A 23,499-nucleotide genomic window follows, 5' to 3' on the forward strand; every position below is an offset into this window, starting at 1 on the left:
TTTTATGGCAAAATTATGAGCCAAGCTGTCACAGAAGTGCCAGAAAGTCATTTAAAAAAATGACATTTTGTCCAAGGATGGAGGCAGGGGCTCAGCTATGTCTCACATCTGGAGAGGTGAGGCAGAAGAGACAAAGGTGGCTGCTAAGTCACCCTAAAACCGATAGCTCTAGAACCAGCTCTAGTGCAGTTATAATGGCATGAAGCCCACAACTGAGCTGACACAGCTATATATACACACACATATCTGTAACATTATATATGGATGTATAAATAATATGTCCTGATATGCCATTTTAAGGGTATGGAAAAGGTGACATTCGCCAGTTTACAGTCAGACAATTACCAGGCTATGAATCCCCCAAAGACGTATTTACAGCAGTATTTACAAACTGCATTTTGGTGTTTTTCTAGTGACACACACAATAACTGCAGATATTCTGTAAGGAGGGAAGGTTTTAAAGCTCTTTGTGGAACACAGTGTATGAAATGTTTATTACATCTGTATAAACTGTAATTCCACATTACATTGTCACATTTTTATGAATTAAACTTTAAATATTCCTTATTTGAAGAGAAATAATTACTAAACTCTGAAAATAAGCTGAGTGGGGGAAAGTGTTGTGTCAGGTTTTTTACACCATTATTTAAATGCCAGATCAACAAAAGGGGAAAATAGTAAAAACGGACATATTTTTGTATCTGTGAAAATTACAACTGTTTAAAAACAGCTGTAATAAGTGGTCAGTTACAAAAAATTGGCTCCAAGAATTTAGTATCTAGACAAAATAACTGAAAAGTCTTGTTTGCTTCTAGCTTACTACAATTAAGGTTAAAATTATTCCTAGCTATATCCATCTTCAGGCTCTGCATGAATACCACCTGTCTTTGATTATGTCACACAGTTTATTTTTATTTATTTTACACAAGCCAGAGATTTCTAAATTTGCCACGATCTCAATCTCCATTTACAGTAAGTATAAGTAATTGCTCTTCATATTGCTTAAATTAAAAAAGCAAGAATTACCATGCAACTTTTGCACTCCTGATTTTCTATCAGCTCTTTTAGATGCGTGTTTTCAGATTTGACAACTTTGTAGTTGAAATCCAACACCTAGGAAAAGATAAGTTCTTAGACATATGAATATTACTGTTAACTTGAAAAAATATTGACTATATGTATGATAAGTTAAATTTTGCAAAGTATACATGAGTAATTATGAACCTATCTATTAGAAACAGTTTTTTTTTTTAAAAAAAACATCAGTACTAAACCAGAAAGAAATATTCAACTATCTATGAAAGACATACAAATGATCTGCTACCAGTTTTATTTACCTTTTTTGAAAGAAGTAATCAGTTATACAAACAAGGGAGTAGACATACAGTTACAAAATACCAAGGACAGACCTTGCAGACCACTGAAACTGCTTGAAACCTTAGTCATGAAGCCTAGGAACCACATTCACTCTTAATGATACCATCTAACATATGGCCCAGTAAATAGTGCCACACAGCAGCAGTGTCACATTTCCCCAAACACTAACTTTCCTATTGTCAAAAGTAAAGTATTATGACAGTCTACTGATAGACTCAGTCTACTGAGTCTACTACTACCATTTAAAAACATCAGTATTTTACAGTTTTCAGCTTTCAAATTGCCATGCTTTTATGCTTTTCGAAGCATACTTGAAACATTCTTTACAAAGCTTTTTTTTTTTTTTTTAAAAAAAGGCTTAAAAACTAGGAAATGTTCTAGATAATCTAATAAATGATTCCAATGATAAAGCACATACAATAACAACAAAAAATTTTTTGAGATCTTTTGCATATTAAAATGGTGACTACAATTGATGGTCAGGGTGATCTGCAATTTAGATGTACAGTTGACACTTAGTGGTGCTTTATTGTTCCAGTATCAAATTGACTGCTATAATATTTGGCCGTACTATTTAATAAATACTACTACGTCACTGCTGATGGAGATGAAAACTACAGAAATAAAAGTAATGTCTTTTTTACCAGATAATGTATGTCATCATCAATAGTGTGGAGTAAAATGGCCTAGGCTGGTTTTGCCTGCTTGCATACCTGTTGTTTTGCTAACAATTTGTCTTTTATCTGTAACTCCATTTTTAACTGTCTTTCCAGAAGACTAGCTTTCTCCATGATAGTTGCTATAGTGATCTCCTTCTGATGAAGCTCTTCTGTCAGGTCAGAGATTTCTGTCCTTGTTCTTTCCTGCTCAGAGCAATGGGACTGCTCCTCTCGATAAAGATGGTTTCTTATCTGTAGCAAATACGTTTCAATAAGAAAAAATGTTGTGCAGTAAATATGACTGAATCACTAACCACATACTACTGACTTTTTTACGGTCTGCTTCCAAGACACCAACTCTTCTAACCAAGTCAGACATTTTTGAGATTTTATAATAAAATGTCTTCATGAGGCAATGCACAGTCTTATTTATTTTTACGTTTTTTTAACCCTTCTCATTTGCTAATTTAGTATTAGAAATGAACAAAATATAAAATATTTGTATTAAAATTTTAAAGGAATGCAATAATAATAATGCTAATTTCAAGAATTGGAAATTATGACAAAGAAAATGCAAGGAAATATCTTTTCAATAAACCTAAGTATGATTTATTTATAATGCTCCAAAGTTATTTTAGGCTGCATTAAACATGTCTTAAACTGAAATTAACTCCAGAGCAATATAAATAAATAAATCTAGAGACCTCTTTATGAGAAACTGTGATAGAAATAGAAGAATATATATGGTAAACCACTTTATGAGAATTTTTCTGCCATTATATATAAAATGTAAGGTCAAGCTTTCTCCATTATCTCCCATGTAAAGGGTTCTCCAAAGAATCAACACAAAGATTGTTTTCCTAATCTTTCAACTAATAACCAAAACTGTAGTACTGATAGATTTTCGTAATATGTAAGAAACATTACTATTAAAAACAGCAAAAATACCTTTTAATGCATTTTAATAATTCTTCACAGTACTGTATACAATCAGTAACAGATGGCATTTCATATTTATTTATGCAAACTGCACAGAAATACTAGAATTGTAAACAAATAGATATAGATGCAAAAAATCTGACAGCTAGAGCATGATTATCATGCCAAAATTGCTGCAGCATCCAAGTCAGCTGCATCCAATTCCAGATGTTCATGCTTACATTGCTACTCAGCAAAAAACACAGCGTGTCTGTAAGGGGAGTTCCAGGCACCTTCTTCCTCAAAGTGTTAACCTGCCAAACCATGTGTTATTCCACAATGCCATGCCACAACTGCTTGCACACAGCAGTTCTGAAACGTGCAATGCAATATGATGCAAAACTCAAACAAAGAAGCACTGCCCTGGATTGTGCAGCAGATGACTGATAAAGTAGCTTTGTGTGGGTACCAGCCATAGTGATTTTACTGGTTGATCTGTTATTCGCATGTCTGAGACCACCTACAAACTGCTACTTACCTCCTACAACCTATTAACTACCCATAGCCTTGGAGGACTTATTACTTGTAAGGTATTACCTAATCACAGTAATATTTAGGCTTGGGCTTTTCCATTACTTTCATGAAGTAGCAACCTCAGTTGTTAGTGTGCAGAGTCAGAATACCATTTGCACAGCTATACAATTACCTCCAGGAATGCAACCATATATGAAAACTCCATACTCTCCTAAACCCTCAGTTTATCCTTCTGCTCTCTTTTGCACATGTCCAAGCTCACTACTTTGATCTCTCTCTTTTTTTTTTTCTTCTCTCTCTCTTTTTTTATTTTTTTATTTTTTTTAAATCCTAGACTGCAGTGTGAGACCTGGAAATACTTAACAGTGTGACGTACCTTGTTTAGCACTTCTTGTTGGCTTTCTTGACTTTGTGCCAGTAGTAATAAGTCTGAATTTTTATTTTCTGGTTGCTCAGTAAGTTGTACAGAAGATGACTGATGTCTTTAAATTAGAAATGAAAAAAAAAAAACAAAACAAAACAAAAAATATGAAATAAGCAGAATGTGCAATAATCTTTCACTTAAAAATCTTCTTCCCAGGGTAAAACTGGGAACTTGTTTGGGGATGAAAAAAAAAAACAAAAAAACACAAACCAAAACAAAAAACACCACGAGATTTGGCCTAAAAAAGGTTGGATCTTGGGAGATTTCTAGAGATTAAGAAAAGGGAAGTATGTGCAGAAAGAATCCTGAAATCTCTTCTTGATTAGTATTTTATGTGTTCTTTGACAGTTATGGTAGATTAGATAAACCATAACAAGATGAACATTTTACTCATAGAAGGTTAGGGAGAATCATAATTGCTCTATTTCCAAAGTGTTTTAATGTCAAGAAATAGAAAGGCACTTAAAGCATATAAATAAAATAGGTTAAATACATTGACTTGCAAAGATCTATGCAACATAAAGGCCTTTTATCAGAGGGTGAACCTACTGCCTTTAATCTTGTCATGTATGAAAATGTTCATTCAAAAGTTGTTTAAAAGTCTGACACTTGAATCCTAACTATCTTTTTCAACAGACTTGATTTAAATCAGAAGTAAGAAAAAAAATGATTAGCTTAATAGTATTTGTTATTTTAAACATTATCTTTAACACACATACTTTATTTGAATTTCCTGCATTTCTCTGATTTTCAATAATTCTGTATGCAATTGTTGGCATTCCAGATGTATCCTTCTCCAGAGAGCATCACGTGACTGCAGCTCTTTTTTCATTTCTGAAAAGCTGGCCTCCATGTTCTAAAGAAGAAAACAAATACACAAATAGCCAAATAAAATGAGAGAGCAGTAGCTCAAAATGCTGTATTTTAATGCATCATTTCTGACACCTGTGTAATGTGTATGAAAGGATATAAATACTTATATTCTGAGCTTTATTTCTGAAGAAGGTACTGCTTCCACATCAGCTACTTTCTCCAGAAATGCCATCTAAAAAACAGATACTGAACATTCTTTAGCTCTTGCAATGTTCTGATACATGTCTCTGAAATTATCATAGGAGATACTACTTAGAAGCTCTTTATCACACAGAATACATCTAAAATACAGAGTTTGCTTGATTAAGCAGCTTCTACACCCTTGAACATGCTTCATATGTAAGAATTAGTGCCGTAAGTAACTTTTATGTTGCATTTTGATAACAGTGTTTCCAAATTTAAAAGCATGAAACTACAAAGCTATAGAAAGGCAGGATTAGGTGCACATCTTCATTAAACGTTGCCTGGAAGCTTGGAGCAGATACCTGTGGACTTACGTACATGTGTATAAGTATGTATATTGTGTGTGTTCAATCATCTCCAAAACAATTCTGTCTCCATGTTGGTAATTGCCTGGGTAGATGAACATCACCAAATTTTCACACAATCATAAAATATTTTCCATAGGGACTCCACAAATCTTGTCTCTAATTTACCTTTCATTTCTGACTGATAATCTATCAGCAAGTTGTCTGTCACATTATATTTGACATCATAAAATCTGAGCTCCTATAGCAATTACCAAAAAGTATACTAAGATCATACCAAAGGTAAGAAATTGGAACTATAACTGCCAAATAATAAAAGCTGCAACAGTAATCAGATTCTTGTAATAACAATAGAAATGTTCAGATAACATTTATTTCCTCTTACCCAAGATCCAAAAGCATGTTCCAGATAAAAGGATTTTCCAAGTATGCTGATCCTTTTGAAAAAACAGTTTTTTTTAAACTGTTACACTAAAAACAAGTATTTCTCATAATTTCTTCATTTTAATATAGTTTCCATGTTTAAAAGCAAAAATAAGGCTTTTAAACATTCAAAAGACAACTTTAAAAAGTGAAATCCAGAAATGACTCCACAAGCAAGGAACTTCAAAGGTTTATTTCCCTTAGAGCCTCATATTAGAATGACCTTCCTTCCAAGAAGCCTGTGGTTTTCCTGTGGCTGAAAGGGCTGCTGAAGACAGATATGAAACTTTTTTTTTATTATTTTTTTTTTAGGGGCTGCAAATACAGATTTAGTCATTATATTCTTTGTTAAATGAAAGCTGAGAGAGCTTTTGAACTCAGAAATAGAAGTGTAGCCATATTTTTAGTGAAATAAAGCGTAATAAATTGTTAAAATTCTCTGCAGAAACTTCCTTATGATCAGCTTAATGGCTTTAACATTTATGAGACAGCCACAATTACTTTATAATATATTATTTTTAGGGTGTGTGTGTGTGTACACCTCTGATTTGATTGTGTGGTGGATAAGGGAAATGCTGCACAACTGTGTGGTGGAAGTTGAAGCATCTGTGGCAGGCTGCATTCAACAGGCATATTTATTTAAATTGTATTTTCTTCTACGAATTACAATAGTACCAGGAATAACAGCAGCAACAGCAGTAGCAGCAATAATAATTGAAACAAAATTTCAGGTCAAGAGTTTCACATATCACTTCAAAAAAATCAATTAGATACTTATCATTTATTATTTTCAGAAATATCTATTGCATTTTGTTAAAATACCAAAATGAAAATTAATTTTGAACCAGAAAAGATAAGGTTTTGTTTAGAAAACATACAATAAAGTATTACATTCTCAGAGACTGTTTCAAGCTGACAAAAATACCAAATGTTCTCTTTTCCTCTGTGAACATGTTGCTTTAACTAGATTGCCATGTTTGATATCAAAAGGAAGTCTCAAAACTTTAGAGATCAGCTCCTGTTCTAATTGTACTCAACACTGTTCAACCTTTCTAATACAATCATATACTATATTTCTACATAAATTAGTGTCCACTGACTTAATGCAGACTTTCTGAGAGTTTCGTGTGATGCTCTCAAGCTGCCTCTCATGCATGGCTGCAATCAAGTTTGTCAGAAAGTTCATCTGGTAAGGAAATACTCCACAGTCTCGGTTTGAATATTCTTATTTTTTTTTTTTTTTTCTGTAGAGCAGGCAAACTGGTGTTCCATACAGTTCACTTTATCACTTCTTTCTTGCTATTCAATAGTATGAGAGAAATATGTAGAAGCACAAATGAAATAGTTGCAGGCATGGAAGACGTGAGGCATTGCAACCAGCCTTCTTCCCACCAGGATGCCCATCTACTCCTCCCTGTTTCATCCTCATCAGGTCCAACTATCCTCACCCTCCACCCAGCATTCCTTCACACAAACCTGCTTACTCCTGGCTGATGGCAGACACTGCACTTCCTTATTTCTCATACAGACATTTCTAAAAAGAATATTTTCTCTTAGCTGTTAGCACTTAGCTCATAGTGACATTATTTTCACCGTATATTGACTTACATCAATGTCCTCTTCTGCAGCTGTTGGCAAATACAGCTTTTCTCCCTAATACAGCAATTATCTCACAAGAAAACCACAGTTATTCTGCAGCTTTCTGCTCTTTAGCCAATAGTATTACATGTATCTAGCTCCACTTCTAATTAAAACTCTTCACATTCTGTTCACACAATTCCAAAAATCCTCCTTCTTGAAGATTTTCTTAAAGAAGGCTACAGCATGATGCCATGTACTCTCTACAACATCTGCCTACTTGCTCCAATCTCTATGTTCTGTTCCACTCTAAATATATCTAATCCTGCTACTATTAATTGGAACCTTTTTAACAGGCCTCAGATTTTTTTGCTTGCATACCGGTAACTTGCATGCAAGCAAATGACTCAGGGAACTAATGTGTGAATTAAATGTATAAACATCATGTGTACAAAACTTGGTTGATCTGACAACACCTGAAAATAATCTCCAGCATGTATATGTTAATTACTGTATATTGCAACTGAAGTTAAAACTCAGCAAGATTGTCTATTAAGAGAAATAGATTATCTTTCAAGAGAAAGAGTTAAAGTCATTACAGTTCCCTCTATATATTAGTGAATATTGAAGTGCTTAAATAAATAAGCAGGGGTATGTTACCAGAAAAATATGGAAATGAGAATCTTATTCCAGATCTGTTTCAAACTTCACTAATAAAAAAGTCTGAAGAGATCTTGTATTATTTCAATCTTGTCAAATTTCATAGATTATGAACAAAAGAAGAGACCCAAATAGCTGTCTTCATATATCATCTGCAAAAAAGCAGTAGGCTAAGATAAAAACTGATGGGTCTTCACATGGTTGGCAACTTAGAAATTCATTGCACTGAAAAATATTCTTACAACAACAAAGTATAGCATAGGCTTTTGAATATAAATATTTAGTAGGTATAGTCAGTTTAGTAGGACAGTTTGTACAAAAAGAGGTAACAAGATAAAGAAATTTTACAGAAGTAATTTTTATACAAGGAACCAAGTGAAGTAAACAATTCACTTTCCGTCTGCTACACGGATAGGAAAGCTATAAAAACCTAGATAAACAGATATGAATAAAATGTGCTACTGTATATCAAACATTTTTGTTTTCATGTATTACTCAATAAAAATTTACTGTTCACAGCTCATTCTGTGCTCCTGCAAAAAAATTATATACGATGCTTGTATAGATATTTTACATAGGCATGCCAGTACCACTTCTGAAAGTATACCTGTAAGTAATTAATGCTCCAACATTTATACCACAGTAGTTATAGAAAAGAAAAACTATCATTACCTGGCACTGTTTTTGGAACATTTTTAGATCCTCCTGGAGTTTCAGATTTTCCTCTTGTAGTCTGTTCCTGTGTATTGCTATTTCATTCACAGCTGCCTTTAGCTTTTCAGTAATTAACTCATCCTTTTCACTTGCAGGATGGCCATATGTAATTACCTCTTCTTGATTCTGTTTCTTATTGCTTATCTGGAATTGATAACTCTTGGTCTGCTTCTATAAAACAGTAAAACTCTTTTAATGAAATTAAATAATTACATCTATATTGTTATGGTCAAACCATTACTACTAAAATCACGAAGCTATTTTCGTTTTCTTCACCAGGTTTTTCTTAGAAAAGATGACATTAATAGAACAGTTTGCATTACTTCTCGAAATGATATTATCTTCCTTGAGCCTCAAGTTCCTTACCTTCAGTGAGAATATTTCAGAAACTTACAAGGTTACAGACTTTTCAAGGATTTTTCTCCTCTGTTGTGTTTTTTTCCTAGCACTTAATATTAGCCCTAAATGTAAAAGGGTGATTACGACGATCTAACTCAAAGCAGTTAACTATAACCTTTTGGGGGGAGAAATGTTGCTCTTTGATACAATGAACTCAGTAGGAATTGTGTGTATGTGCCTCAGGATCAGAATTAACCTTTGACTAGAAGGCTAGTATTACGTAGTTTATGTATAAACAGCTCAGTTACTACAGTAACTGTACTCCCTTGATATCGTTATCATTAATCTTGTGCAAAAATCATTTGCACATTCGGCATCTCTAGAAGCAGTCACAAACTCCATTCAGTTTCTTGTACTGATTAAAGAGTCCTAAAAAAAAAACTTTAGAAAATTGCTATTGGTGGTATTTGTGAATTCACGGGCATTGTGAAGAACCAAAATACCTATAGTAACTGTTTAAAAAATCCATATGGATGCTCCTACTGGGACACAGTAGCAGTACTCTTTCAGAAGACTGAGAATTAGCTGAAAAATGACAACAAAATAAAACCTACAAAACATATATCAAGTGCAGAGATCAAGTTGAGCAAGAAAACTTACATTAAACATAAACACTCATGCTACAAATGCTGTATTTGGGACTGCAAAAAGGCATTCTTTAGACTCTTTTGATTTCACTATGTTCTCATAATTTGTGTTGGCTGAACACATAAGTAGAAGTGGCCACTGGCTGCATATTAAATAAAAAGCCTAAAGAAATTGGCAGGTAAGTTTAATTTATACTGATAATAAATTAAGGTCCCCTGAAATATAAATTATGGAGTTTGACATACCATAATGTCAAAGCATCCTGTGAAAAAAAGGGCACATCTCCATCTGGAAATCAAAAACTCACAGAAAAGGAATTTGGGGCAAAGACACAGGACAAATTAATGCTTTTGAAACACTCCATCAGCTTTGTAATTAATAAACTAGCCAGTGTGATGTTGCAGTTACAATGAAATCTGTCTTCAAAGAAAGTTCACTGATGACAGTCATGTGAACCTCGAAAGAAAGATCATCTTGTGCAATCTACTTTGACTCGTCTAATTATATAATCACCTCCACATACATCAGTCAGTAGATTTGTCTAGTCAAAGCCTTGCTTTTTTTCACACCTTTGTATGAAAGTTCAATAATTGCAATATAGTGCTTTCAGCATCTGTAAATGAAACGTAACTGTCATCCTTGGAAATGCTGGATATGGGTAAAGAGTCTCATATGAATCATTAAGAAAGTGTTTCACTAGATTAAGATCCAATGAACTTAGTCCCAGTGGAAAAGAGGATTACCAGTCAGCAACGTAATTGGCTTCCCTGTACTTCATTATTGAGCTGTCTTGTAGACCCATTATTTTTTTAGTTATTTCTTGATTTTTTTTTTTTTCAGAGCAGGATATGTTATCAAGAAAGCATGAAATCAATATTTCATTCTGGAATGGAAGGAATTAAAAAAAAACAGTAGATCAATAGGCAATGTAAAAAAAAAAAAAGTAATAAATTGGCAAGTTAAAAAGGATCACAAAGCCAGCCATGGTAACTTGAACGGTAACTTGAAAGCTGAAAAATATGATCAAAAAGGGATAAGTGATCCAACAAACATTTCCAAGTGTGATTTTGGAACAGCACATAGGAATTCAAATTTCTTTATAAATTATACTGTTTATTTATGAACTTCAAAAAGTAAGGGATATCTTAGATTGGAGGGGATGTACTTGTAGATTAGGAGTGGCATGTACTGCTTACTTTGTAAGATACTTATCGGTAACTTGTCATTGCAATTAATTGCATATTAATAGATAGCATAGAAGATAAAAGTATGCTCAGAGTATACTTAAAAAAGTAAAAAGCATTGCATTTTGCAGTTATCTTTATCAGAAATATTCTATTTTTCATCATGATATTTATGCACATAAAATGAGGAAAAAAAATAATTGTATGAATCAGTAAATCTTTCAGTATGGATTTGCCTTAAAACAATGTATCCATATTAATTTTTGATACTATAAGCTTAGTAGTACATTTAAATTTTTAAAAATAAGTTGTAAATAATACTAGCTGAACTAACTGCTCATTTAATTCTCATATTCCTTCTAAAGCTTCTTATTTTACCTGAAATAAATTACATTTCTCAGACAATAATTTTTGCTGAGCATCTAAATATATGAGATGATTTTGGCAGATTGTCCCTTTCTTATCCCATTCTCTTGATTTTGCTTTAAATTCCTGAAAGACAGCAAAACAAGGTTACTAAGTAGAGGGAGAACTACTTCTTTTCCTTAATCTAAATAATTTTGTAATTTGTATGGTTCTAAGAAAAATACAGTTTTATAGTTAATACATAGTCTTTCCATAATTTCATAAAGAAGATTAAAAGAACAGTCATATAAAAAGCCATCCAGCCACCAGCCACCGTCACCAGAAAAAACAGTCTTAAGGGCTGTTAATCTGAAAAACTTCAGTGGTAAACATAATCATTGAATAGAAATATTCAAATATTCAAAATATTTCAAGTCACTTAAAATTAGGGTAGATCTTAAGAGTTGTGACTGTAAACAACAGTCCAATTTTATTGCAGGGTAGTTCCTGTGAGTTTGAAGTAAAGTAGAGTAATCAGCATGGATTAATATTAATATTCAGACAAATGTTTTGAGTGCCTTCTTTTTTGTTCTTTTTCTTGAACAACAGGGAAAACAACTACAGTGAATAATTTTTACTTCTTGCTCTCTTTTCGATTGCTGCTTCAGGTTCAGAATTTTTCATCTAAATTCACCTAGTTTAAATAAAAACTTGTTTAACAAGCTCTAGTATAACAGGTCTTGTATTTGTATTTACATTCCTATTTATACTGTATTTGAATTTCCTTTTCTATCGTACCAGACCTTGTATGTTCATGACTGATCTTTAAGGCAGTATCGTACCAAATAAGTAGAACTCCAGAATTACTAAAGTTGTTGCTCTTTTTCTTTGCATGAAGAATTACCAAAATAAAAGTATACTGTTTAATACGCTTTTATAAAAATTTTCCTTTTTAACAATGGAATTGTTGGTCCCAAAAAGGTAGATGAGTTTTTATAATTATGCCTAAATTGGCATATTCCTTGAATTTTAAAAAATAAGAATTTATTTGCAAGTGAAATTAAATCAAATGTTTGCTAACATACACAAATACAAGTCTTAGCTTTCCTAATATCTGCTTTGGTATTTTAAACCAACTAAAATCTTCCCCTTTTAGCAAAACGTGATACAAAAGGACTTTCAGACTACTAAATGAGGACTGCAGATTCAAGGCCTTACTAAAGCACTGCTGAGCTTAGTAGATTTTCAGCACTGTAATTATTTCCTGAATACTAGAATTTGCTGTATATATTCCAAGCACTCATTTTTCATACTGCATAATTAATCAAATGATAGCATTGTGTTACATTATTTTCACATTTCAATCTTGAATAAGGTCATTCTCAAATTAGCTGGATCAGACAGTTTCACAGTAGCGATATATTTAGTCAACAATGGTTGTATAACCCATTTATTATTCTTGTAGTAGCGCGTGTTGGCAGCTATGCTGAAGTCCAAGGCCTAGCAGCTTTTCTGATGACAAAGACTCTTCCATGTAGAAGAGACATCAACATTTATGTGTCCTATATCCTTCAGTGTAACAGAGAAGATAGGCAAATTCAAAATATATATCCTAAAATTCTGCTTAATTGCAGCTTAAGTATTATGAAAGTACTTAAAATCTATTAGATCTTAATTTTTTTGATTGAGAAGTTCTCTAAGTATGTAAACTATCTACAGCATAAATTTACATAAATCTAAATCATGAGTCTCTAAGTCTTCACAATGCTTAACAGCTAGGTAACTAGTTCACGCTTAGTTTCCACTAGTTTCCTCTGTTTACTTTCCCTACAAGACATAGTGTAGTAAATGCTTGAAGCACACAGTACTTTATCATGCTTTCTGCAAAGGATAGCAGATATTTTTTTTTTCCTGATCCTTCTATGCTACATGAGACTAGTGGTTAGACTGTTCTCCTAATATGGGGGAGACTCAGTTTAGTAATCTTCCAAAATCTCTCCAAACAGAATCTGAACCAGAGTCTTCCCAAGTTATTTTTCTACATACTATACTATATATTAATTTTCATCAGGCACTGTAATTCCTCCTTTTGAAGTTTCACTTTACATAGGATCCTAGAAAATCTATTAGATAAGCAAGGAAGAAGAAAGGAAAATGAGTACAGCTAGAGATTAGATTGCTCCGTTATCAGAGGTGAGACTGGATCCAAGTTTCTGAGCCAGCGAATGTACCCATCAGTATTTAAGAAGCCACCGTATAGAGGCACAGTCTATACATGCCATTTCTCTGTGCTAGCTAATTCTCCTATTGGCCCAGTAAATATTTGGTTATTCCACAGGTCACAAAGTAACCGCAAACAATGACAAGTCAAGGCTGGGAATTCTGATCAGAGATCAGCATCTTCCGGTATCCATGAATAAGTCAGCTAAAATCCCTTCTGTGTCTGGATGGATAGGAAATGTAACTGAATCCTATCCTCAGCGTCACACATTATCTAGTCCCCCACTCAGTATATTGGATTCTGCGGACTGTATTTTTCAGTGCCTTATCCTTCCTAATGTGTGACCTAGGAGAATCAGACACTGAGACCTAGGCTGTGGATTGCCTCAGGCACATAGGTGCTGACAAGATATGTGTATAACAAGCAATTTTTCAACCCTAAATCCATTTTCTATCTAGCCCTACACAATCAAAGATGTCCTGAAGTCCATAAACCTAAATTAATGGTAGGTATCATGTGACAATATCCTGCATATGTAAAATCTCTGATGCCTCAATGGATACTATTCAGTTTAAATATATTAATCAGGAAGGAAGTAAAATTTATCTGTAGATACATTTATGAAGCAAATTCTATCTATTACCTCTTAAAGCTACTAAAAACATTACTAAAACTTGAGTGAGGGAACAAAACCTGGATATCAAACTACGCACCTTCTCTTGCCAGTTGAAGACAATTTTATAATTTTTGTAGAATAAGCAGAAATTTAAAGTTTTGACTTAAATCCACAAATTATTTCTAAATGGATATTAAAAGTAGAATATAATGACAAAGTATTCTTACCTCCAATTTCTTGCTTAAGTTACTCAATTCAATTGGTGTCTCTAGGCTTTCCTCACATTTTCCTCTACTTTGAAGATCTTTTTGTTTTAACTGGTGTAACCATAGCTTTTCATAACTATGTGTCAGCTTTGAAAACTAAAAATGAAAGCAGAAATGAACATGCAGAATCTGTAAAGGCTAACCACATGGGCAAGGTTTTCTTTATACTAGAATTGCCAACTGCAGCTTCAACAATCTAAATATTTAATCAATACAACAAAGAATCAATTAATAAAATTAATTTCTTAGCTGAACAAGACTAAGATCTCACATAAATGTTAACTAACTGTTCAGATAGGTTCATCTGGCAGCTATTTCTGCTGAAGTTTTTTATCCATCTATTATCCATCGTGTCATTTCCTCTGCTGTTTATATGAAATGTTTTACACTTGTTTACTGCCATCTTGTGTATAAACATCTCTGCTGTTTATATGAAATGTTTTACACTTGTTTACTGCCATCTTGTGTTGACATTTTTAAAGGGTGCTTCACTAACCAGAACGAAGGATTATCATTAACATATTTTAAACTCGCATGTTTCTCTTCTGTTGCGAAAACTGTTGAAATGCTATGGATAGGATGACTGCTTTCTTCTGGAATCAGGAAATACCAAAGAGTATCTATGAGAATTGGACCCTAAATAGTGTTCTGCCTATTGATCTTACCATGATAGCGTGGCTTTGGACTCAGAGGAAAAAGAAGTGAAGGTACCAGCAGAAGTACCAGCCTCTTCAGAAGAATGGCCACTCCGAACAGTTTGCTGCACTACACAAGCAAAGGGGCTATGGATGTTTATACATGTAGGTTTGATATAATAGAGATTGCCATTGTCTGGTAGAGGTCATAGAATCACAGAATGGTTTGGGTTGGAAGGGACCTTAAAGACCATCTAATTCCAACCCCCCTGCCATGGGCAGGGACACCTCCCACCACATCAGGTTGCTCAAAGATATGTACATCTTGTTTTGAAAAAAAAAGAAAACCAAGGACTTCATCAAAGGAAACACTAAATATATGATCTTGAGGAAAGCTAAGTGAAAGAACTTTGCAAAGAATGTTGACTAGAAAAGAAGCTTACAACTATGAATACTGCTCATGTCTCTTGTTTTTTGGCTCTTTTAAATTCAGGTATACATGATAGTTTACATTCTTTGTAATAATTACAGCTTCACTTTAAAAATTTTGACTCTAACATGATTTTCAAATAAAATCCATAAAAACTCCATGTTTTTGTTCAGCTCTAAGGCAAACTGCTGTCTGGAAAAGAAATAATTCCCAAAGGGGAAAAATAACAAAACTGAAATGGAATCCTATTGAACCAATGAATGAGTAATTGAGGTCTGCACAGAAGGTCCAGAAAAACAGATATGGGAGTTAAGAAATCATGTGGAAACCTCCTAGAGATATTTGAGATAATTTGAGGAACCTGTAAGAGGGAATAGAGAAAGGAATTGAAAAGATGACCAGCAGGTAGACAGTCATAAACTAGGAAGTGTCATGAAATGGTGAGATCCAGGAATAGATCTGACCAACTTGGAATTTCTGAATAGAAATCTTATAACATGGACTTACAGAGCTGAAAGCTCACCTTTTAATTAAAGTAAAAGTCTTGTAGAGATGCTGCCTATATTTGAAATGGACCTTGCCAGAGAACACAGGTGAGATGGAATAAAGGGTGAGATTTAAAATGTGTCAGATTATCCAAGCTCATATAACATGGAACTCACTGCCTTTGGAAGAAAGATATCTGTTTTCAACTAACAGGAGTTTTGCTCTTGAATATACGATGGCATATGGAAACTGCCTGGGAAGAGCAAACCCAGATGAAGACCAGTACTAGACTGGTCATGCTAAAAAGGCTAGGAAATGTAGGACTTCAACACTCCAGCAGATCAATCTAAAATGGAACACACAAAATGAGAAAAAATGAGTTTTCATATTTGATTAATTTAATGAAATGCGGATATTTAATAAAGATTATAGTCTGGATGTTATCCTGACTAGAAACTAGACTAAAAGCCAAGAATCCTCCCATCTGGGGGCAGAGAAGGAATGAGTTTTAGTGACTTCTAGGGTGAGATTCATCTAAGTTCAGATTTCTGAAAGTTAGACATCCAAGCCTGAGCTACTCTGAATTAGAAAGAACTATCTCCAAATGCTTAGGCATTTCAGCTATTTTAAATTCTCACCAGACAATGGAATGCATTATATTCTAGGGGTGTCCAATTCCTTCCATCGATTCTGAGGTAGCTCAGACTTAGGCATTTAACTTTTAAATGCACTTAGTTGTTGAAGTGCTTAGAGCAAGAATGGATTCTTTTTCTTTTGCTGAAGGTTTTCTCTCATTTTCAAAGTGCGAATGACTACTAAGTATCTCTATAGAAAAAGAAAAAGAGAGAGAAGAAAGTAATAGAGATAAACCCGTAAAATTTTTGCTTTTTACATTATGACAAAATGCTGTACATATATATGTGGATGAGTGCAACAGTGTGGCCTAAGAGTTTCAGGTTACATAGCAGGAATTATTTCCCTAATAGGAAAAAAAAAAACAGTAAAAAAAAAAAAAGGTTTTACTGCATTCGGCAAGCACATAATGAATTCTGTGGGAATGTTACTCATTAAACAGCTGCTTTTATTAGTATCAAGGGTAAAAAGCACTGAGGTCCACAGACGCAGTGTTATCATGGAGAAATTTGTTCTAAATGGCCTTAACTTTCTTAGAGCTAGAAAAAGCAATCCTTACTGTTTCTATTAAAATTAGGATGGAAGAAAAACTGGGAGGGATTATAAGAAAACATCTCCACAGAAAACACAATGCTACTGGGTAAACAGTAACACGCCATATGTGCAACATTAAATTGTAGCTCTTAATATACACCGGAGAAGGTGTAATTTTCAAGTGAAGGTAAGAACCAAAAGAAAGGAGACAAAGGACACAGGGTAAAGATTAATATTTTCAGTGGAGCTCAATATTTTAGATATGACTTTGTGCAGCCTAAAATTGGGGACATTAAAGTCATTCTATAGCGGAGACTGTGCAGCACTGTCATTTAAGAAAGAAGCTTAACAAGGAGATTTGGTGAAAGCTAGAACAGCAGAGTGGGACAGTCCTACTGCCTAGCATAAGCATTTGGAATTGTTTTGACAGATAAACTTTCTGTTTGTCTCACAGAGAATCTAGGAAGGTTTCCTAACTTAGGCACTTGCAGTTCTTCAGTCACTGTGTACAGGATGGATACCTCATGAAGAATTAAGGTTGGTGAAAGAGGAGGAATAGGCACTGGAAAATGAAATGCAAATGGCATCCGTGCTAGAACCTTTGATAAAATAGGTTGCCTGAAAGACAAGGAAGTGGTGGATGACACCGGTTGGGAAAGTGATGTATATTAAGAGCCAGAAATCAAAACTTCTTGCATAAAGATGAAAGGAGTAGCAATCTGGGCACTCACAGAAAGGTTAGATGGTCAAAATAGGAACTGAAAAGAAGAATCTCAGCAAGAAGCGCAACCAGTTACACAGAGAAACTTGAAGGTAAAGTGTCAGATTCTTTAAAACAAACAATCAATCAAACAAACAAAAACAAACAAACACAAAGAGAAAACAAATTGTATTTGCTCCTGAGAAGGATGCGTAAGGTGAGTAACAACTTCAAAATCAAAAGCTTTATGAAAAATGACCCAGAGTTTAAATTCCATAAAGAATAGCGAAGATCTTAGCAAAAACATGTAACTTAAAAGCAGCCATTTTTAGCATGAGACAAAAAAAATCTAAGAAGTGAAATACATTGCAGGAAATGTGACAAAGGATGAAGAAAGAGCAATCTGCTACAGTTTTGGGGACCGTTCTGTACTGCTAAAGGCACATCACACCATTTTTCGTTGTCTAATGCTTAACTTCTCAACAACCATGTTAGACGTTGTTTCTTTCTCTGTAATATGTGCAAACTATAAAACAGCTTTTGTTTCTAGCCACTTTCTTAAATGATTAAAAGTGTTAATTACATATTAACCAAAACAATCTCTGCTTACTCTCAGAACTGTTTGCCAAATCAGTTTCAACATATAAAAGAAAAAATAAATGAGAGAAAACACAATCTTTAAAGTAAATTATACATTTATTGGTTTGATGGACTGTGGGCAAGAAGTGTTACCACCTCTAAATGAAAATAATGATTTCCAATTTAAACAATCTAAGACAATTCTGTGGTAAGTGTGATTGCTGGAAAATTTTAATTACTAAATGTTTGGTAGGAGAATTCAGTGAAGGAAACAGTAGAACAACAGGAAAAAAATTAGAATTTTGTATGTTAACTTGTTAAATCTGATAATTAGAATAGGCTCAAGCTTCTAAGAATTTAGATTTGTACCTGAAGTGGAAAATAATGAAGAACAAAAGCACAGGCACAGAGCAAACAGCCAATAAATAAAGGCAAAACAAATCCACAGTAACAATATTCCAGGTTGCTGTAGTTTTGATACTATGTTCACTTATGGAAAATGATCAAGCCTCTAATAATCCCTGTAAACCAGGCAAACTAAACCCAGAAAAAAATCTATAGCAAAGATGTGACGAGAACAGTTTAAGTCTTCAAATCCCTAATGTGCATCCCAGTCTTATTAGCATGAATCTAATTATCTGTTCTATTAATTCACCAAGGTTTTAAGTTATTATTCCATGATCAGAAAACCTAATACTTGTCTTCATAACAGAAGTCATAATCACATCAAGATCCATCCAAAGAGTTTGGACATGTCAGTACAGTAATGACAATGAAGTCAGGTAAGAAGTTGTAGTCATCATCATTAGCATGACACAATTCGTATTTCCCAAATCCATAAAGGTTTTATAAAATCCATAAAATCTATACCATTAGGCATGTATAAGTTTTTTTCTAATGCAATCAGAAAATAATGAAACTGTCATTTTCCTTACTTGAGATTTCAGTGCTTGAAGCTGCGTTTCATAACTCTGAGCCATTTCATACTTATTTTTCTGTAAGTTTTCCAGTTTCTGCTGAAGTAGTCCCACCTACAGTTAGAATAAGCATTCACTTTTACCTTTTCGGAAGTGTTCCATCTACATTATTTTTGAAAGTCATTTGAAATTTTGAAAGACTGTTGCATAAAAGGTAAATATTAAAAATACGTATTCATTCAGTAACTTAATAATAAATCTGGACACCACAAACCCAGATGGCAGCAACATCAAGATAGGGATTTTATAGTAAAAAAACCTCATTGTATGCTTATATTATGATTTAATGATAATATAGTATGTCTGTCAAGACCTTTTAATGAAAGCATTTCTGAACCAACCACATAAATGAACTCCTGTGCACCAGTGTGAAAATTTTGTTTGAATGGTTTATATAATCATATAAATTACTTTCAATTACTTATGTTCAAATTATCATGAGACATTTTAGACCTATTTCATTTCCCTAAGTACAGTGCTATTTGACATATCTTGAATTATCTGAGATTTTCACAAAGATCTGAGAAATATGACAAAGAGCACACATGACACCTAAGTTTTTCTGGAGAGGCAGCTGGAAGCCAGTTGGAATATGCTAAAATATTTCAGATAACATCTGTTCATGGGCAAATAAATAGATGTTTTGGGTATTGGCTAGCTGAGTTATTCTCTTGGCTCCTCTGACTGCAATGACAAAGGGTAAGTTCTGGTAATTGCTCATTAGGGAGTGAGATAGCATTTTCAAGACTCCCACTGGCAGTTTAGACAACTAGCTCACAAGAGGAGACCTATGTGTAAACACTTAACTTCAGATGTCTTGAACTAGAGCTGAATGTCATGCTAGGATTCACGAATACTTCTGAATGAATATTCAGCAGACTTGACTGGGAAGTACAGATGATGTCAGGTACTCTGGGGTTTTCAGTTTGATAAGCAATTCTAAGTGGTGATAATTCATATCTCCACTATTAATAATAAAATTACCATTTAGCCAGTACAGAATGTAAAATGATAAAAATGGAGTATAAACATGAATTACAAATACATAATTTTGTCAAACTTTTGAACTGTACATCTCCTTTTAAAATACCTGACGAAACTAGACGCATTGGCATTTAGGAAAAAAAAAAAAAAAAATCTTTTTTCAACTAAACTATTTGATTTAGACTTTAGGGAAATAGAAGAATCACGGGACTTTCAATGACATTTTTACAAATACTTTTCAGAACAGAAGCACACTTTAAAACAAAACAGTAAGAGTAATTAGTGACCTTTAAAGGGTGTTTGGTATTTTTACATGATAGAACAAACAAGCCTACTTATAGAGCATTTTGAGCGTACTATTAACTACCTCTCAGAATAAATACTTTATAGAATGTGACATTTTAAAATACCTCTTGACCTTTTTGATCCAGTTTGCTTTGGGCTCTTGCTAGTTCTTGATCCTGGATATCCATCTTTGCTTCCAAAGCTTTCATCTTCCTTTCCCATTCCACTTTTTTGCTGTTTACTGTGATGTCAATTTGATGCAGTAACTCCTGAAGTTGAGTGTCACACGGAGAGGCTCTAGTAATAATAAAAAATGGATTTATTTTTTCAAACACAGAGTAAGGCGGAAAGTAAATATCTATTTATATTGGTAAGACTTGATTTTACTTCTGATGAAGATCATCATTTTTCAACATCAGATAGAAAGAAATAAAAAAGCTAAATGATGCCTTCAAAAATTAAATCTTAAATTTGTCCAAAGTCCAAATGGGAATATTTAGTACATTGTGGATCTTTTGCCTAGCTTAAAGGCTGTTTGATATCCTCTCAGTCTGTCAGGTAGGAACTGTCAAATGAGCATAAGTTAAGTAGAAAGTTTCCAAGCTTAAACCTAAAAGGACAATAGTAGGACAATCTGAATATTAAACTGCACGTGGGCACAGGACTTTCCACTAAGGATAGAGGCAGTTTGCTGGAAGAAGTTATTAAACAGTTGGCTTGAAAGCTAGCCACTGTTCTTGATTGCTAGCTCTACTTTTACCCTCTGTTTTCCCAATCTCTTTGTAGAAAATGGAATAAGACAACTTCTATAATACTAGTAAGGTTTAATTCTATTAGCAACCACAGAAGTGAGCACATTTTGAAATTGAACTTATCTTTGGGAGACCATGTGCTGGATTTAACATAAATGTTAGAATTTTTCCAAACTTCTGAGGTTGAATTTGTAATACATCCCTTACATGATAACTTCATCACCAGTGATGGAGTATTTTTTGTGTCACTCCTTTAGAAATATGATGTGTCATAAGCATCAAAATATATAGTTAATATATATATATTAGAATGTAAACAGAATATATAGGTGTATCAGAAACATAAAGCAGTCAAAGTTGCCCTCTTATACTTACTATTATGGAGGAACAGCATATTAATTTAACAAAATTAAACACTGGACAGTGTCAAACTGTTGAAATCAGATGGCATACACCATTTAGCAGGTACATAAAAAGCATCTGAATAATATGAAGCTTTCTTTATTCCATGTAAATTCAAACTTTGTATTTGATGATGAATGTAAGAAAAAACTGAAGTAAGATATACATTATAGAATATTTGGTTCTGGATACATTTTATGCAAGAGATTGAACAATTATTTCTGCACTCTAAACTTTTTATTTGTAGAAATGACTGTTTTGCGTCTAAATTACACTGTTCTTCTCTGTATATGAGATTTTTTTCTGTAAGTATTTTGGAGAATTTATTGCCCAATAAACTCAATTGTTTTCTGAACTGGGAGTTTCACTCAATCTGTGAAATTATATCTGGCATTGCAGAATTGCAACGATTTTGTTAAAAGTCAGAATCTTTATAGAACTCATGGTTCTATAAAATTTGCAGTGAAATACTCCAGTTAGGAAAAAGAAAATCACAAGATAATTCATTTGTTTATTGAAATGTTCCTAGCTATTTTATTTTTCTGACTCACAGCTTCTTATCCATTTAACCTAGGATTCTAGGGTTTGGGAAAAAGAGAAATGAGACCATGTACACTCCTGCCTAATTCCTCCATATAATAAAGCAGGGGAATTTTATTCCATTAAAACTCAGGGCTGGTTTTGGACAGCTATAAAGAAAACTTAGCTGTTGAACAAATTCCTTAACTATGTCAGAGTGCCTATAAAGTTTCTATAAAACTTAATTTTCATCAAGTTATATAGGAAAAAAAACAATCAGATTATCCTCTATCACTATGACTAATCACACATCACCAAAAATCAGTATTTGTAAGTCACTGAAAACTTCATTTTGACCTCAGTTTACTTAAACTGAGATACCAGATCAGAAATAGTTAAGGCAGTATTTTGATAAAAGCCTTTGGCAGACTTACCACTGTAACACTCACTTCTTGTCATTTCTTGAAAGGAAGCTATATTTATCAACCTTGTATTTCTTTGAAAATCCCACAACTTCTAAGCATTTTTACTGTGTTCAGAGCCCATAGGATGTGAGATGGAGATACTTTTATACTAAGTACCAAGTGGCATTATACTAAGTGGCATTTATCTCACAAGAGTGAAGGAAAATCTTTCGTTGATTGTTTTTAACCAGTGGAATACTGTATTGAATCTTTACACTTTTCAGGAACAACATCTCTTTCATTTCACTTTCAGCAAGTAAACATCTGCTTTCCTCGCAATTTTCTTTAGTGGCATCTTTTATTTGCATATCTCCTTCTCATATTAGTTAATAAACTTTCTTATCTGCTTTTTCTTATAACTTTTTAATACCTTCCTTGTTTCCTGTTCTAGTTTTAATTGCTTTAAAATATTTTTGCTTGATTTAATAAGAGATTATATTCATAAATTGCCCCAATATGCAGCTCTAGTATTTTCTTTAGAATACCTATCTCTATCTTATCTTTATCACATACTGGGAAGTATTGAAATGTGCTACCTTTAGTCACTGCAATCTTATCTTGATCATGAAAAAAAAAATCTCACCTAAACCCCTCATTATTATCAGGTATTATCTGAGTATTGTGAAAATTTCTACATTTTCCCTCCACAACAATTTAGAGATTAGTGTATCCAATCCACATCTGTCATATCTACATGAAATATGAAACTGCCACACCTACGTGAAAGTAAAAGTAAATTACATTGTGCTGTTTCTTCAGTGTTAACCGTCTCCCTCTTATCTCAATAGAATATGCAATTAGTAAACAGTGGTACGCCTGTTTTCTCTTCACCTTTTTTTTTTTTAATCTGTC

General features: G+C 33.5%; 1 protein-coding gene across 3 annotated transcripts in view; it reads right to left on the reverse strand.

Annotated features, from left to right (window-relative positions):
• Positions 1–23,499, reverse strand: part of DEUP1 (deuterosome assembly protein 1) — a 42,547-nt gene that overhangs the window by 12,892 nt on the left and 6,156 nt on the right. Inside the window, exons 3-11 of one of the 3 annotated variants that reach the window (XM_072032780.1) lie at positions 20,636–20,807; positions 19,200–19,295; positions 14,229–14,363; positions 11,198–11,311; positions 8,607–8,819; positions 4,632–4,768; positions 3,865–3,970; positions 2,091–2,288; positions 1,027–1,113 (exon numbers count right to left, since the gene is read on the reverse strand). In XM_072032780.1, the coding sequence (XP_071888881.1) occupies positions 1,027–1,113; positions 2,091–2,288; positions 3,865–3,970; positions 4,632–4,768; positions 8,607–8,819; positions 11,198–11,311; positions 14,229–14,363; positions 19,200–19,295; positions 20,636–20,807 (1,258 nt within the window). The remainder of the gene's footprint in view (positions 1–1,026; positions 1,114–2,090; positions 2,289–3,864; positions 3,971–4,631; positions 4,769–8,606; positions 8,820–11,197; positions 11,312–14,228; positions 14,364–19,199; positions 19,296–20,635; positions 20,808–23,499) is intronic. The other 2 variants (XM_072032781.1, XM_027467344.3) reach the window with 2 other exon arrangements.

The sequence above is a fragment of the Anas platyrhynchos genome, chromosome 1 (assembly GCF_047663525.1).
Source record: "Anas platyrhynchos isolate ZD024472 breed Pekin duck chromosome 1, IASCAAS_PekinDuck_T2T, whole genome shotgun sequence".
Classification (NCBI taxonomy): Eukaryota; Metazoa; Chordata; class Aves; order Anseriformes; family Anatidae; genus Anas; species Anas platyrhynchos.